Source organism: Juglans microcarpa x Juglans regia, chromosome 1D (genome assembly GCF_004785595.1).
Source record: "Juglans microcarpa x Juglans regia isolate MS1-56 chromosome 1D, Jm3101_v1.0, whole genome shotgun sequence".
Taxonomy (NCBI): domain Eukaryota; kingdom Viridiplantae; phylum Streptophyta; class Magnoliopsida; order Fagales; family Juglandaceae; genus Juglans; species Juglans microcarpa x Juglans regia.
In genome coordinates this window covers 1,597,010-1,610,100 of record NC_054594.1, presented here as the reverse complement: position 1 = coordinate 1,610,100, position 13,091 = coordinate 1,597,010, and the positions used below count along the sequence as shown (strand labels likewise).

Genomic DNA, 13,091 nt, shown 5'->3' with positions numbered 1-13,091 from the left:
TATGTGAAGCTTCAATTGTTTCTGTCTGCATAGTTATGGTCCATCTACTTTTATAATCATGCTTCTTCGAGGAAAAGTATTTTCTAAGTTTCATTATCTTGCAGCCTTCTTTCTGGAAACAATTTTACAGATGCAATACCGAAAACATTTGGCAATTTAAATAATTTAGAAGAGTTGTAACTTGTGTGATTCTATAAACTTTATTTGGAGATGCAGCTTTTAGAATTCAGAAATTCTTAAAACTTGAGCTACTGCTTGCAGTAGGATAGATGGGAGCAAAATTTCAGGAAAAATACCCGATTATGTTGGGAATTGGATGAATCTTACAACTTTGTGAGTCTTGTACTTCCATCCCTTTTATCTTCCATCTTTCCCTTCTTGGAGTCATAAAAGTTTAGTTTTTTTCTGTCCTATCTGAGGATTTTTATGGATGTAGGTTCTTAACCAACAACTAATTAAGTGGGGAAGTACCTCAGTGGGTATTGGACAGCAAAAATAACTTGCGAGTCTACTTTAAGCCGACTCCCTCTTCATTTCATTTGGTTGTGAAATTTTCTATACACTGGTGGATTTCTTGCTGCTGTTACTTTTTTTTGCTTTAAAATTTTTGTGTCCTGGGTCGTTTGATTGTGAGACTCATAAGAACTTAAATTGTGACATTTTATTCGATTTTCATTCTTTCTCAGTTCAAGAGGTACTGCATGTGTTGTTTCATCATATTTTGGGTGTGAGTTGGGAAGTTCAAGTAATTTATGTGTTCTGTTTTTGTACTTTTTTTTTAAAATTTTATTTTGTGAAAAACCTTTTCCGTCGAGTAAAATTGGCCGGAAATATTTTTTGTTCAATAAGCTTATTTGCGGCAATCACATATCGCTGCAAATGAATATTCCGGCAAAAATTACCCCGTTGTAGTTTTCATTAAGGCAACAATAAATAATAATTTGAAAAAAAAAACTAGTCAATTGCGGTGGTGACTAGCTAGCTACCAAATAATCCATGAAAATATCATGAGCATTATAGGATTCTACAAAGATCACTTGAAATGCCTTCTTTCATTCTTATATGAAACTGATCTTTAATTGAGTTGTAAGAGTTTAGATTAGATTTTTTGGGGCTAGCTAGAATGAGTTCTTTTTATATGTTGCAGTTAAAAATGATTATATTATCAAATGATTTACTCAAAACCAAAAAATGATACCGAAATTATTTTATCAATAATGTGATCGCACTCGTTAAATATTCGAATGAAATAGACTCGCATACTTCTTACAATTTTGTTTTCATAACTCAACTTAAATGGAAGATATGTTTATAAAATAATAATATTGTTATAACTCTATTTTATAAAAACAAGCTCCATTTAAAATTTTATGCTTAAATTTATAAAATTTAGAAAAATATTGTTGTCTTAGATCACTTTTCATCTGAATGAAAAAAAATATTAATTGGAATGGGACTACTTTGAAAAAATAGTGTCTTTGATCACTTTTCATTTGTAAAAATATTTAACTTGCTGCTCGCATTTACAAGTGGCCTCTTTTGTCTTGAATGGAACTACTTCTAATGACTTTGTATGCAGTTTTTTTTTTCAGCCCTTAGCTTCTATACCTTGTGAATGTAGGTTGCGGGATTTCTTATGTTGATATAATGTTGTTTCATCAATAGTTATTGAATAAATTGCGTGATGGGCGAAGAGGAAGATGAAAAGCCACCCAGGCCTTCTACATCAATTTCACTCACCCAGGTATGATACACTTTGGTTATCATAAAATATCGCAGCTTGAGATATTATTAGCATTTACTTAATTCATTGTCTATTTATATATTATAGGGATATTATGGAACTGTAAATCCATATAACCTGCCATACATGATGCCTCCAAATCCATATCTATATCCACATCCAAATCTATATGCTTGGGGTAGTCAGGTAAAGTTATTTTAGTATATTGATTTTTTTTAATGTATGGGTTTCAGTCATTCTAACAAAGTAGCCCTCTTTCCAGCATCTACCACCGCCACCCTATCATTCAACCATGCCATCCCCTCTATCGAGTAGTAGGCCAGAGGAGTTGAGACTTAGCCTAGATACAACCAGGTAGTTCATTTGAGTCTCTTTTTATGATTGTTTCTTGTACCTCCGTATTTTCCTTATCACATAACGTGCATGATGAAAAATGCAGCAGTCGGCGATGCCACCATGTGTGCCAACTATGTCGTACACACATTGTGCAAGTGAGTTATCAACTATGCCATCCAATTCTGTAGCTGCAAAGAATTTAGGAGGTACACTTTTAACCATATCAGTTAACATCTACTAAATATATTAAAAATACAACCTTCCTAACCATGCAACCTTCCTTCTCAGAAACATATCCACATCCATATCTATATGCTTGGGGTAGACAGGTAAAGTGTACTTAGAATATTGATTTTGTTTAATGTGTGGGTTTGAGTCATTCTAACAAAGTTGATTTTATGCAGCTTCTGGCACCGCCACCCTTTGGACCAACCATGCCATCCCCTTTGTCAAGTAATCCGGAGGAGTTGAGACGAGGAGAAGATACAACTCAGGTAGTTCATTTGATTCTCTTTTTATGAATTTTTCTTGTACCTCCGTATTTTCCTTACTGAATAACGTGCACTTGAAAAATGCAGCATTCGGCGATCCCACCATGTGTGCCAACTATGCCATCCAATTTTGTAGCTGAAAAGAATTTAGAAGGTACACTTTTAACCATATCAGTTAACATCCACTAAATATTTTAAAAATGCAATTTTCCTAACTATGCAATCTTCCTTGTCAGAAACTTCATCCGACATAAATATAGAGCCAGATGCGGAGGGGATGAATGAAGTTTCAGATGATGATAATAGAGTTGAGCCTCCAAAATCTGGTATGCACTTTGCTACTGATAAAGAGGTTTTAGACTATTACAAACGATACGCCAAACAAGAGGGTTTTTGTGTTATCATAAGAAGAACGAAGAGAGATCTTGATGGGGTGCGAAGTATGTGACGATTGGCTGTGCACGTGGCGGCAAGTATTATCCTAGCCACAGTAATTTGTCACAGCCACGAGCAACGACAAAGACTAATTGTAAGGCAAAGATAAATGCTCGTTTTGTGAATGGGGTATGGGTGTTGACCAGTGTTGATCTTGTTCACAATCACAGTACGGTTAGCCCACAAAAATCTAGATTTTTTAGATCTCACAAACATTTGGATGAATATAGTCAGAGAATGCTCGATTTGAATGACAGAGCGAGTATTCGGATGAATAAAAATTTCCAAGCACTTGTGACTGATGCGGGGGGTTTTGAGAATTTAGCTTTTCAAGAGAAAGATTGTAGGAATTTTATTGACAAAGCTAGATATTTAAGAATGGGTAAAGGAGGTGGTGAAGCATTAAACAACTACTTTAAGAGAATGAGGAAAATGAATGATGGCTTTGTTTTCGTCATGGATGTGGATGATGAGTTTAGAGTTAGGAATGTGTTTTGGGCTGACGCACGAAGTCGGCAAGCATATGAATATTTTGGAGACGTTATCACATTCGATACAACGTACCTAACAAATAGGTACGGGATGCCCTTTGCTCCCTTTGTTGGAGTAAACCATCATGGACAGTCTATAACTCTTAGGGGCAGGCTTGATTTCAAGCGAGGACACAAGTACCTTTGTGTGGTTGTTTGAAGCATGGTTAAAATGCATGAATGGACGGGCACCCGCAGCCATCATAACAGACCAAGACAGGGCAATGAAGAATGCGATTCAAATTGTATTCCCGAATACAAGACATAGATATTGTCTCTGGCATATCATGCGGAAACTGCCAGAGAAATTGAGATCCCACTCGGCATATAACGCAGGACTGAAGACTGCAATTCAGAGTGCAGTCTATGATACACAAAATTGTGAACAATTTGAGGAGAAGTGGGGGCAGTTAATTCATAACTATGAATTAACTGACAATGCATGGTTGCAGGGGTTGTACACCGAGAGATCATTCTGGGTACCAGTTTACTTGAAAGGTGTATTCTGGGCTGGTATGAGCACTACCCAACGGTCTGAAAGCATGAACACCTTCTTCGACGGATATGTGCATTCCGGTACGACATTGAAAGAATTTGTCGATCAATTTGACAATGCTTTGAGGAAGAAGGTGGAGGCGGAGATGACAGCTGATTTCCAATCGTGTAACCAAACAATCCCATGTGTATCCTCATTCAAAATTGAGAGGCAGTTTCAATCATTATACACGAATGCAAAATTTAAAGAGGTCCAAGCAGAGGTTTGGGGGATGCTTTTATGTAACCCTTCACTTGTGGGCACTGAAGGTAGCATTTTCACCTTTGATGTTTTCGAAGAAATCTCTACACCTGATGGACAGTCCAAAATTGTGAAGTTTTCAGTTTACTTTAATGAAGACAAATGCGAAGTTCAATGCACGTGTGCCTTGTTTGAGATGAGGGGGATTATCTGTAGGCATGCATTTAAAGTCTGTCAGATGAAATACATTCATGTGCTGCCAGAGAAATATGTGTTGGATCGATGGAGGAAAGACTTAAAGAGAAGATACACACTGGTTAAGAGTAGCTATGATGATGTACGGGTCAATGCGGATGCACGACGCTATGAGCTTGTCATACAAAGATGTCTAAGATTTGCGACGCGTGTATCTCGAAATGATGAGCATGTGAATGCATTCTTTCATATGTTGGATGACTTTGAGCATAAGTATGTAGGATTAGAGCTTGAGTCCGGTTCAACAAAGTTAAAAGAGAACGTGGTTGCCGATAAAGATAAGAAAATATTAAGCCCTCACGTTGTTCGGGGGAAAGGGAGACCGCCAACTAGAAGAAAGGTCCCGATGGTCGAGAAGGCTACAAGGAAGAGAAAGAAAAAACAGGTATTACATATATCATCATCATTTGTGTAGATATTGGCTAATCAATACATATATTGTTCCTAATAGATGTTAAATTTTATTTTCCAATCTAGACATACAGGAATCTATTTGACGATACATCACACAATGTTGACCTCCCGGTGTCAGAAGTTGGTGCTACTGTTGAGGAGGTTGTTATCCAAACCCAGTATAGTACTCTAACACAAGTAAGGCTTCCGGCCAATGATGAGGTCTGAGGTTATTTCCACCTTTTGTCATTTATATTTTTCTGTTTTTAATGTAATCTCAGAAATAATTCTGACATTTTCAATATATTCAGGCTACGTCAAGCTTGCCCCATGGAACTTAGCATAGATATTGTCCCTGAGTTTTGTATTTATATTTTGGAGATCTCAGCCTTTTGTGAACTATGGTGGAAGATAAAGATAGAGATTGGGCATTTTGTCTGAAAGCAAATCTGGTGGAAGCACTCTGAATGATTTTGAGGCTGGAGATCCTTAGTTCTACTCTAAAATACATTGGAGGCCAGAGAAATTTTGAACATCTATCTCATGGGACTTTGACCAGAAAGCATCTTGGTTCAACCGGAAACTGTTTTTTGATTGTTCACATACACTTCTTGTTTCATGGTTGTGAAAAAAACTGTATGATGTTTCATTAGGTTCTCAAGGTGAAGAGTTAAGGTTCTCTACTGGTTTTATGATATTATTCTCTATGCTAGGTGAGGGACAGAATACATAGTTTATTCAATGTACTTGCCTGTATAATCATGCTTCTTGTTCTTGAGACGAATGTTTTCGCTGTTTAACTTCAGTCTGATTTCTTGATTGGTGCAGGAAAATTTGGCGCCTTATGAAGGCATCATACCCTTCACTATATTTGCTGCTGTGTATTGTGTTTTGTTTGGTCTTGTTGGTGGGAGTTATGCTCATAGTTTCTCTTCTCCTATTCTCTGCACAAGTGTTGACATAATTTTGTTTTCAGCTTGGGTGGGGCTGTCATTTCTGCAATTCTCAAATGTGCAATATCTTCTTGGATTTTTCTTGTGCTGAAATGCACAAGACTTGCGGTGAGAGGTCTTGTGCGTCCCTGCTTGGAACATATGTTTTTTTCTCACTTATTTCTCTCCTGCTGATGTTAGCTTTGCTGAATATATTTCAGGGATAATAGCTCTCTGCTGAATATCCAAAACACATTCTGCTAGTTGTGAAAAATGGATTATCCTGCAGCCTGTAATGCAATGGTAGTTTCAGTTTGCTCTCCTTGTTCCCCGTTTGTCTGTTGTAGCAATTCTCCTTTGGACTAGAGAATAACCTTCACAACATTTTTTAATTGTTAGTCTCTTGGATTTATGTATTGTGATATTCTCAGGAAACACTTCTTGTACACAAAGATTTTCTGATTAATGGTGGGATCACTAACTTATACCCCTTGAACTTCAATCTGAAGGTATGAAGTTGTCTGCCTGGAGACCAACTATTCAAAAACTGTGTTCATATAAAGCAGGTGGAAGAGGTCCAAGATAATTTCCCCTTTAATATTGAAGACACACCTGGAGAAAGAACTATATTGCTTACTTTCGTCTACGGAGATGAAATCATTAAGCAACCAGAAGGTTCTGAAGATGAGCTTGCCTACGAAGGACCTGATTTTAAGTAACCTTGTCATAACCGACAAGCTTTTTTTTTCTATTTTTGTTTTTTTTTTTTATCGTATGAGCTTTCCATAATCATTTACTCATTATATGATATTCTTCATGGTTGCCCCCAGTGATCTGGATTAGAACTTGCAGAAGGCTTTCCACAAAAATTTCTAGGATTCGAGTGATCAAACCCAGCACAACCAACTTCTTGCACGAGTATATGGGTAACAAAGAAAAGGAGTACCTTATCTGGCTAAAGAACATGAAGGATTTTATTGAGAAGTGAATTCATGGAAAATCCTGCTAAAAGTGTCTTGGTTTTGGGAGGTAGTAGACCCCACTTTTCTAGATTTCGTCTGTTGTATGCGTAGCTTGTTTAGCTGAGGAAAGATTACCTCTAAATTCTGAGAAACAATCTCAGGTGAAGTGAATTTAATCCTCTGAAATGTTATAGAGGGAGTTTTTCAATAACTTATACCCCTGCTAGACACATTTTACATTCATGTTGAAAAGTTGCATCTGTGTGGGTTGCTCGAGTTCAGTATTTGGTATTGCTACTGTTAATGGCTGAATCAAACAGCTAGTCTATGATTAAAATCGGCTCTTGCAGCATCCTTCCTTTCTCAGGTCTAAAGGAAAATTCAGTTTTGATAAATCCATTAGCCTTTAAAGATATGTGGCAATGTAGTGTAAAAGAAAAATGGTAACTTCCGTTGTATTCAAGAACAAGCACATTTAATTAAGGAAGTGTCTTTTAGTGTATTAATGTATTTTTTTTTATTTTTTAAAAATATTTAAATATGTGAAAATAATTATAAAAAGAAAAAGACGAAGAAAATAAAAAATCCAAATTTGCCTCTTTGCTTCAACCAAAACTGAAAGTAACAATATCCTTCGTAATCATACATGGTAAAAAAGTACACAAAATCCATTCAAAAAAGGATCCCTACAGGAGCCAAGAATGATACAAGTGGAATGGGTCTGGAAAAGGTAGAAAAAGGAAATTCTTTTATCGTAATATAAAACATAGGAGCTTAGGAGCAGCTGATGAACCGCAACTTCCAGCCTTGGACAGATCTGTTTCTAAATTACTAGGAGTAGGAATGATGTAGAACCTTGTGTGTATAAGTAACACCTTTATCACCATCCACCACCTGACCACGTCCTCTCAAAATCCTTCTACTCCCATAGGACCTCGAGCATGAATCCGGCTCGTACTTATAACGACCTGTTCAACAATTATATAGAACCAAAAACAGCTTTAAAGGGGGTAAGAAAAGTCGAGCACATTGCCCCTGAACACAAGAACAGTTGAAACACCAGATACCTCTGCGCCAAGTCCTAAGCATGCACCAATTTAGATGCTGATTCAAATTGTTGTAATAAATAAGCACCTGTAAAGAAAAATGAGAACCAAACTATTATATTCTCTTTTTATGACTTTGAAAAGCTGCAGATCCTCTTCCTCCTCGAAGATCCCACATATAAATTATCCCATGCTTACCAGCCCCAAAAATGATCTACAAAATAAATAAACCAGATATAACTAAGGTCCATAAGATTTAAAAACAAATCTAGGTCAGCTTGGAGGGATAAAAACATGCAAATAGACACACTTATACATTTGTACCTATTCAGCATTTACTGAAGTTTGAATAAGGTGAGAATTACTGACACCCCCCTTTCTCAGAAGAAAAAAAGGCTAAGAATTACTAATTATTCATGAATAACATGTGGGTTCAAGACACGCCGACACTCGTGTAAACTACCAATCAAAACCTTAAAATGTACAAAGCATGAAGAACATTCTGCCTTTTCACTTTTTGCAAGAAGCCCTCTTTGCAACTAGCCTTCCCTCAAGGCTCTTGTTCTCTAGTTCTAAGTGTAGAACTTTTCTAAGAAAAGGTCCCAAAATATGATCACTGCACAGCAATGGAAAGCACCCTACCCTGAAATTATCTGACTGTAATTTCCGAAAGCTAAAGTGCCTTACTCAACTCTCATAAACTGAATTCCAGGAGGAATTCTCGCATGCATACTCAGTTCTATTATGTTGTGTATTGTATAATCAAATAAGTATGTACATAATGCAGAAAGAAGATAACATAGTTCAAGAATATATAATAACAGTGAGATTTTTTATCAATCACCTCAAAGGCACTATTATATCTTCTTCATAATACCTTAATAATGAACGACAAAGGGCGTTATGATCACCAACCTGATTTTCCACATTTAATTCAACACTATTAAGGGCACTATGTGAACTAGTCGTGAGTTCAAGACATGGGAGAGTACCCATTTTTCTGTCCCATGGGCTGATTACATCGTATGTATCAGAAGCAAGTAACCTATTGAAAAAGAAGCTAAAATTGTATATTATTAGAAAAACTAAGTAAATCATGTACCTTCAAAGATTCCACTAAACAGACATAAACAAAAGGATAACACTAAATAAATATTACATCTAAACTGTGAAAGATAAGGACTGCAATCTATTATTCAAGCAAACTACGGCCTGGATCATGCTTCAAGTGTTAAGACCTGATCTTTAAATCAATTTGAAATCTCAACTCTCAAGGTTACAATTATGGAGATCCTTCCACACTTGCAATAAGATCCATTACTCACAATTAGATTGACTAAGGTCTATGAAACAACCCAAAATGTAAGGCAACAACCATGCAACAAATGGTGGTCAAAGGTGAAATTTTGTAAACTGTAATATCTGTTTCCATCCATAATGCATCCAAATTTATAGATGAAAATAATTGTTATTCTTTCAATTTTACTTGAGCTAGAAAATGCACGAGAATAAAGAGCTTAGTACATGATTTCAGTTAAACACGCAATAAAGCGACATAAAAAAAAGAGCAGTCACATGCCTTTAGAGCATAATTCTGCCAAACCACACCATCATATGGCATCACAATAAGCATTTATCATACTCTAACAAGTGATTTTGCACAAATATGTTTTGTAAGGGAATAACATGATTTTAAGAAATTATTATTGATCCATACACTTCTTTCAAATTTTACAAAGCAGTGTTCAGATATTATAGGAATCTATGTTCCGGATTTGAAGATTGAATCACATAACTAGAAGATGCTGAACATTAATCCATCCAACTTGTAAATTCTTTATTGGATTCAGGTGAACTCATATCCATGTAAATATTGAGTTCAAATGAGATATACGTCGGGTTAAACGTTTAGACCTAATGACTAAAATATTCTTTATTCAATATAAGTTAGTTCTCTCAGAAGTCTGCCAACAAAACTGCTCTATTTTACCAACCTTGAATCATCCATTGAAGTAAAAGCTAGATCAGATAGACCTTTATGAATGTCAGACCCATGAACAGTGACATTAGAAAGAACCAGACTACCAAGACTCTAAGCAACAATGTTTCAAGTCATAGAATTAAGTCACCTACGTTGTATTTGAGAAATCTTGTGTATGTATGGAGTTTGGAGTGTGGGGTGTCTATTACCTTGTATAAAAAGAAATTTTTAGTGGATAATTACATGCTATAACTAATTAGCATAGAAGAAATCTACAATGGAGAAGGTTCCAAATGAAAAACTGTGGGGTGTCTATTACCTTGTATAAAAAGAAATTTTTAGTGGATAATTACATGCTATAACTAATTAGCATAGAAGAAATCTACAATGGAGAAGGTTCCAAGTGAAAAACATAGATAACGAGTACTTTTTTTTATACAAGTAATTATTAATAAGAATGAGAATCTAGGCAAAACTCAAGTATACACGACATATACAAGAGATAGATAACAAGAACTTGAGAGCCTATTGAAGTTAATTAGAATGTATGCTTCCAAAGAGACTGTTGTGGTGAAAACATAAATACGATGAAAGAGAAAAACTTACTTCTATACTGATCAGAAGAGACATAACCGATGTCAAAAATAAGTACTTCATTACGTTTCACCGACGTGCAAGCAACCTAAAAAGGGGAAAAATGTATATATATAAGTTTAAAATTTCAGGAGGAAAAGTAAGACATGAGAAAAGTACAACACAGTTAATCACCCAAAAAGCAGATGCATCTAATAACATGATTGATGCTTTCGAAAGTAGGAACATGATAGAGATGCGTATATTTGTTTCATTCCAAATAAAAACTATCATTCATTCTAATAAACAACATGATGTTAAGGCTGACACGCATGACTACTAGCTCTCTGAAAGTTAGAAAACTAAATGGTTGACCACTGAAAACCAAAATTTATCATGGGAAAGAATGTGGCAGATAGATTGGTTTTTTAATATACATTCGTAAAAACAATGTTAAACCTCAAGAACCCATACCTTGACTTCTTTAAGCGCTCAATAAGCAGAGGAAAATGGATTTTTCTATAGGCTTGAAGTTCCTTTTTCTCACCTGCGCCACCTCCAAATTCACACAAGTAGTAGGCCATCATGTACATTTCAAATCTCAAACGTAGAGAAAGATATTTGGATGGGCTTCTACCAGCATCATTCTCATTCAATAGATATTCGGGCATGTAGTTACACATGTAATTGTCCAGCATACTCCGTGGGGCATCATATTTTATAATCCTTCTGACCAAAAATGAACAATATATGTATGCAGTCCAATATATCTCAACCAGATATTCAATTAGCCATCCACAATCACATAACAACCATAACTATCATTAGCCATCCACAATCATATAACAATGCAACCACCCTACTTTGCTGGTGTCAAGAATGTGCAAGAATTGACACAATAACAAGAGCCAACTTCTAGCATCAACCAAATGTAAAAAAATTACAATACAACATCCCTTTGCATTTACAAGTGTTTGCACACCAACGTCCAAACTCTTAGCCTAGAATCTACACATGCAACACCAATTGCATATCCACATGTCTTCACCATCTCTATGACTTTGCAAAATCTCCATCGAGTTACATAACATCAATATTGGCACATATCTGAGACAACATAAATAAAATTTAAATAACGCTTGTATTTTTCATTTGAAGGAAGAACTGGAATGGACAAGAAACAGTTAACCAAAAAACTTGGTGAAACTTGCGAATGAATGGGGCATGAAGAGCACTAAGTTTTTACTTCTATCCATATAGGCTATCATAATTAGACTTCATAGATAATATATCATACATGTTGGGATCCGATCATTCTATTTACATTTAAAATTAACATGATACATCTACATTCAGAACCAACCAAAAACTATTACAAGAGATACAATCCAATATAGACACAACAATATACGTACAACCCTATTCTCTACTAGCCTTCTTCGAAGTTCATCCTCTTGCTTCTTCAGCATTTTCTCTCTCTCTATTAGTTTGTCCTTTTCTTATTGAGCTTCATACTCACGCAACAATAAAGCATCCTCCATCTTCCGAATTTCATTCTCTCTCGTCATATTTTTCAAGCCGACTACTGATTGAAGTATATCTGCCCAAATGAAGAATTGACATCTTGTTTCTTCCTGTGTACAATTCAATAGAATTTCAATCTTCATGTATAAATAATTTTGTACATGAATTAAAGCAATACAAAAGTTGGCAAATTATTTACCGTTCCATAATTCGGACAAGCATAAAATTTCCTTCCAGGATTTTTGTGGGTGTGGGAGATCTTTAATGGCGCTTTCAAACCACACCAACAACTCGGTAACTCCATTTCAAGATCATTAACTATACATGATGATGATTGACTCGATGCCATAGGTATTACATACATGATGATTGACGTAAAAATACTTTTAAGTGCAACACTGAATTATTACCCACACGCTTCATTATCAGAATTATTAGCAGTAGGAGCAGAATAGCAAACATCATATAAAATCTGGGTGCATCTATTGTTCACATCAATTTGACATTTATTTTTTTTCAAACCAAGTAAAAATCTATCTAAAACCAGAGAAAATGAATGCTTTTTTTTTTTTTTATAAGTAAATGATTGTATTAAAGAATAGGCATAGCCCAAAGTATACAAGATGGTATACAAAGAGAAAACACCTATCTAGGAAGAAGGAGAGGAAACAAGAAATTCAGCCAAGTTTAAGCCATTAAAGTCTATAGCTATGGACCATACAAATAACATCCTAACAAAAAAATGTCTAAGCTCCTCAAAAGATCGAATGCTAAAATGCTAACAAGCAAAAGCAGTTAAAATGCTAACAACATTTTAAAGTCCCGATTCATATTAAAAGCAGTTAAAATGACACCAAAAACTATCTAAAGTCCCGATTCCTATTAAAAGTTTATTTCTTTCAAAACAGAACAAGGCATAGTACTTGAGACAATTCCCAAAACGATTATATCAACCTGCCTATCACCTCGTTCTCTAGATAAACCTAAGTGGACTTAAAATTACCGAAATTTAAAGATCCAACCCCACAATCCTGATTTCAACAGGATCTGGTTTGCTATCCCATCTAAACTCCACAACTGAGGAAATAAATAAATACTGATCCAACCTTACTTTCATTCCTGCTTTATCATACCAAAAAAAAAAAAAACAAAA

The 13,091-nt window shown here is 35.5% G+C and overlaps 2 protein-coding genes and 1 long non-coding RNA gene across 5 annotated transcripts; 2 read left to right on the top strand and 1 right to left on the bottom strand.

The window, feature by feature from the left end:
• Positions 1–1,627: 1,627 nt before the first annotated feature.
• Positions 1,628–5,885, top strand: LOC121249936. Of its 3 annotated transcripts, XM_041148825.1 has the most exons (6): positions 1,641–1,744; positions 1,832–1,930; positions 2,485–2,574; positions 2,659–2,725; positions 2,808–2,897; positions 5,749–5,885. In XM_041148825.1, the coding sequence occupies exons 1-6, from the start codon at positions 1,685–1,687 to the stop codon at positions 5,766–5,768; spliced, it is 426 nt and encodes a 141-aa protein (XP_041004759.1). In that variant the 5' UTR covers positions 1,641–1,684; the 3' UTR covers positions 5,769–5,885. The 3 variants fall into 3 exon arrangements, with proteins under 3 accessions (XP_041004744.1, XP_041004759.1, XP_041004751.1); XM_041148810.1 differs by lacking the exon at positions 5,749–5,885 and having other exon boundaries at positions 1,628–1,744; positions 2,808–3,433; XM_041148817.1 differs by lacking the exons at positions 1,641–1,744; positions 1,832–1,930; positions 5,749–5,885 and adding exons at positions 2,249–2,286; positions 2,369–2,409 and having other exon boundaries at positions 2,808–3,433.
• LOC121249901 (protein FAR-RED ELONGATED HYPOCOTYL 3-like) lies at positions 4,403–5,421 on the top strand. The gene is made up of 3 exons (XM_041148759.1): positions 4,403–4,912; positions 5,005–5,142; positions 5,232–5,421. The coding sequence occupies exons 1-3, from the start codon at positions 4,469–4,471 to the stop codon at positions 5,259–5,261; spliced, it is 612 nt and encodes a 203-aa protein (XP_041004693.1). The 5' UTR covers positions 4,403–4,468; the 3' UTR covers positions 5,262–5,421.
• A 5,801-nt stretch (positions 5,886–11,686) lies between the features above and the next one.
• Positions 11,687–12,281, bottom strand: LOC121250006. The gene is made up of 2 exons (XR_005937683.1): positions 12,138–12,281; positions 11,687–12,048 (listed from the first exon to the last, which is right to left on the bottom strand). It is a non-coding gene; the product is annotated as an uncharacterized LOC121250006 (long non-coding RNA).
• Between the last annotated feature and the right edge of the window lie 810 nt (positions 12,282–13,091).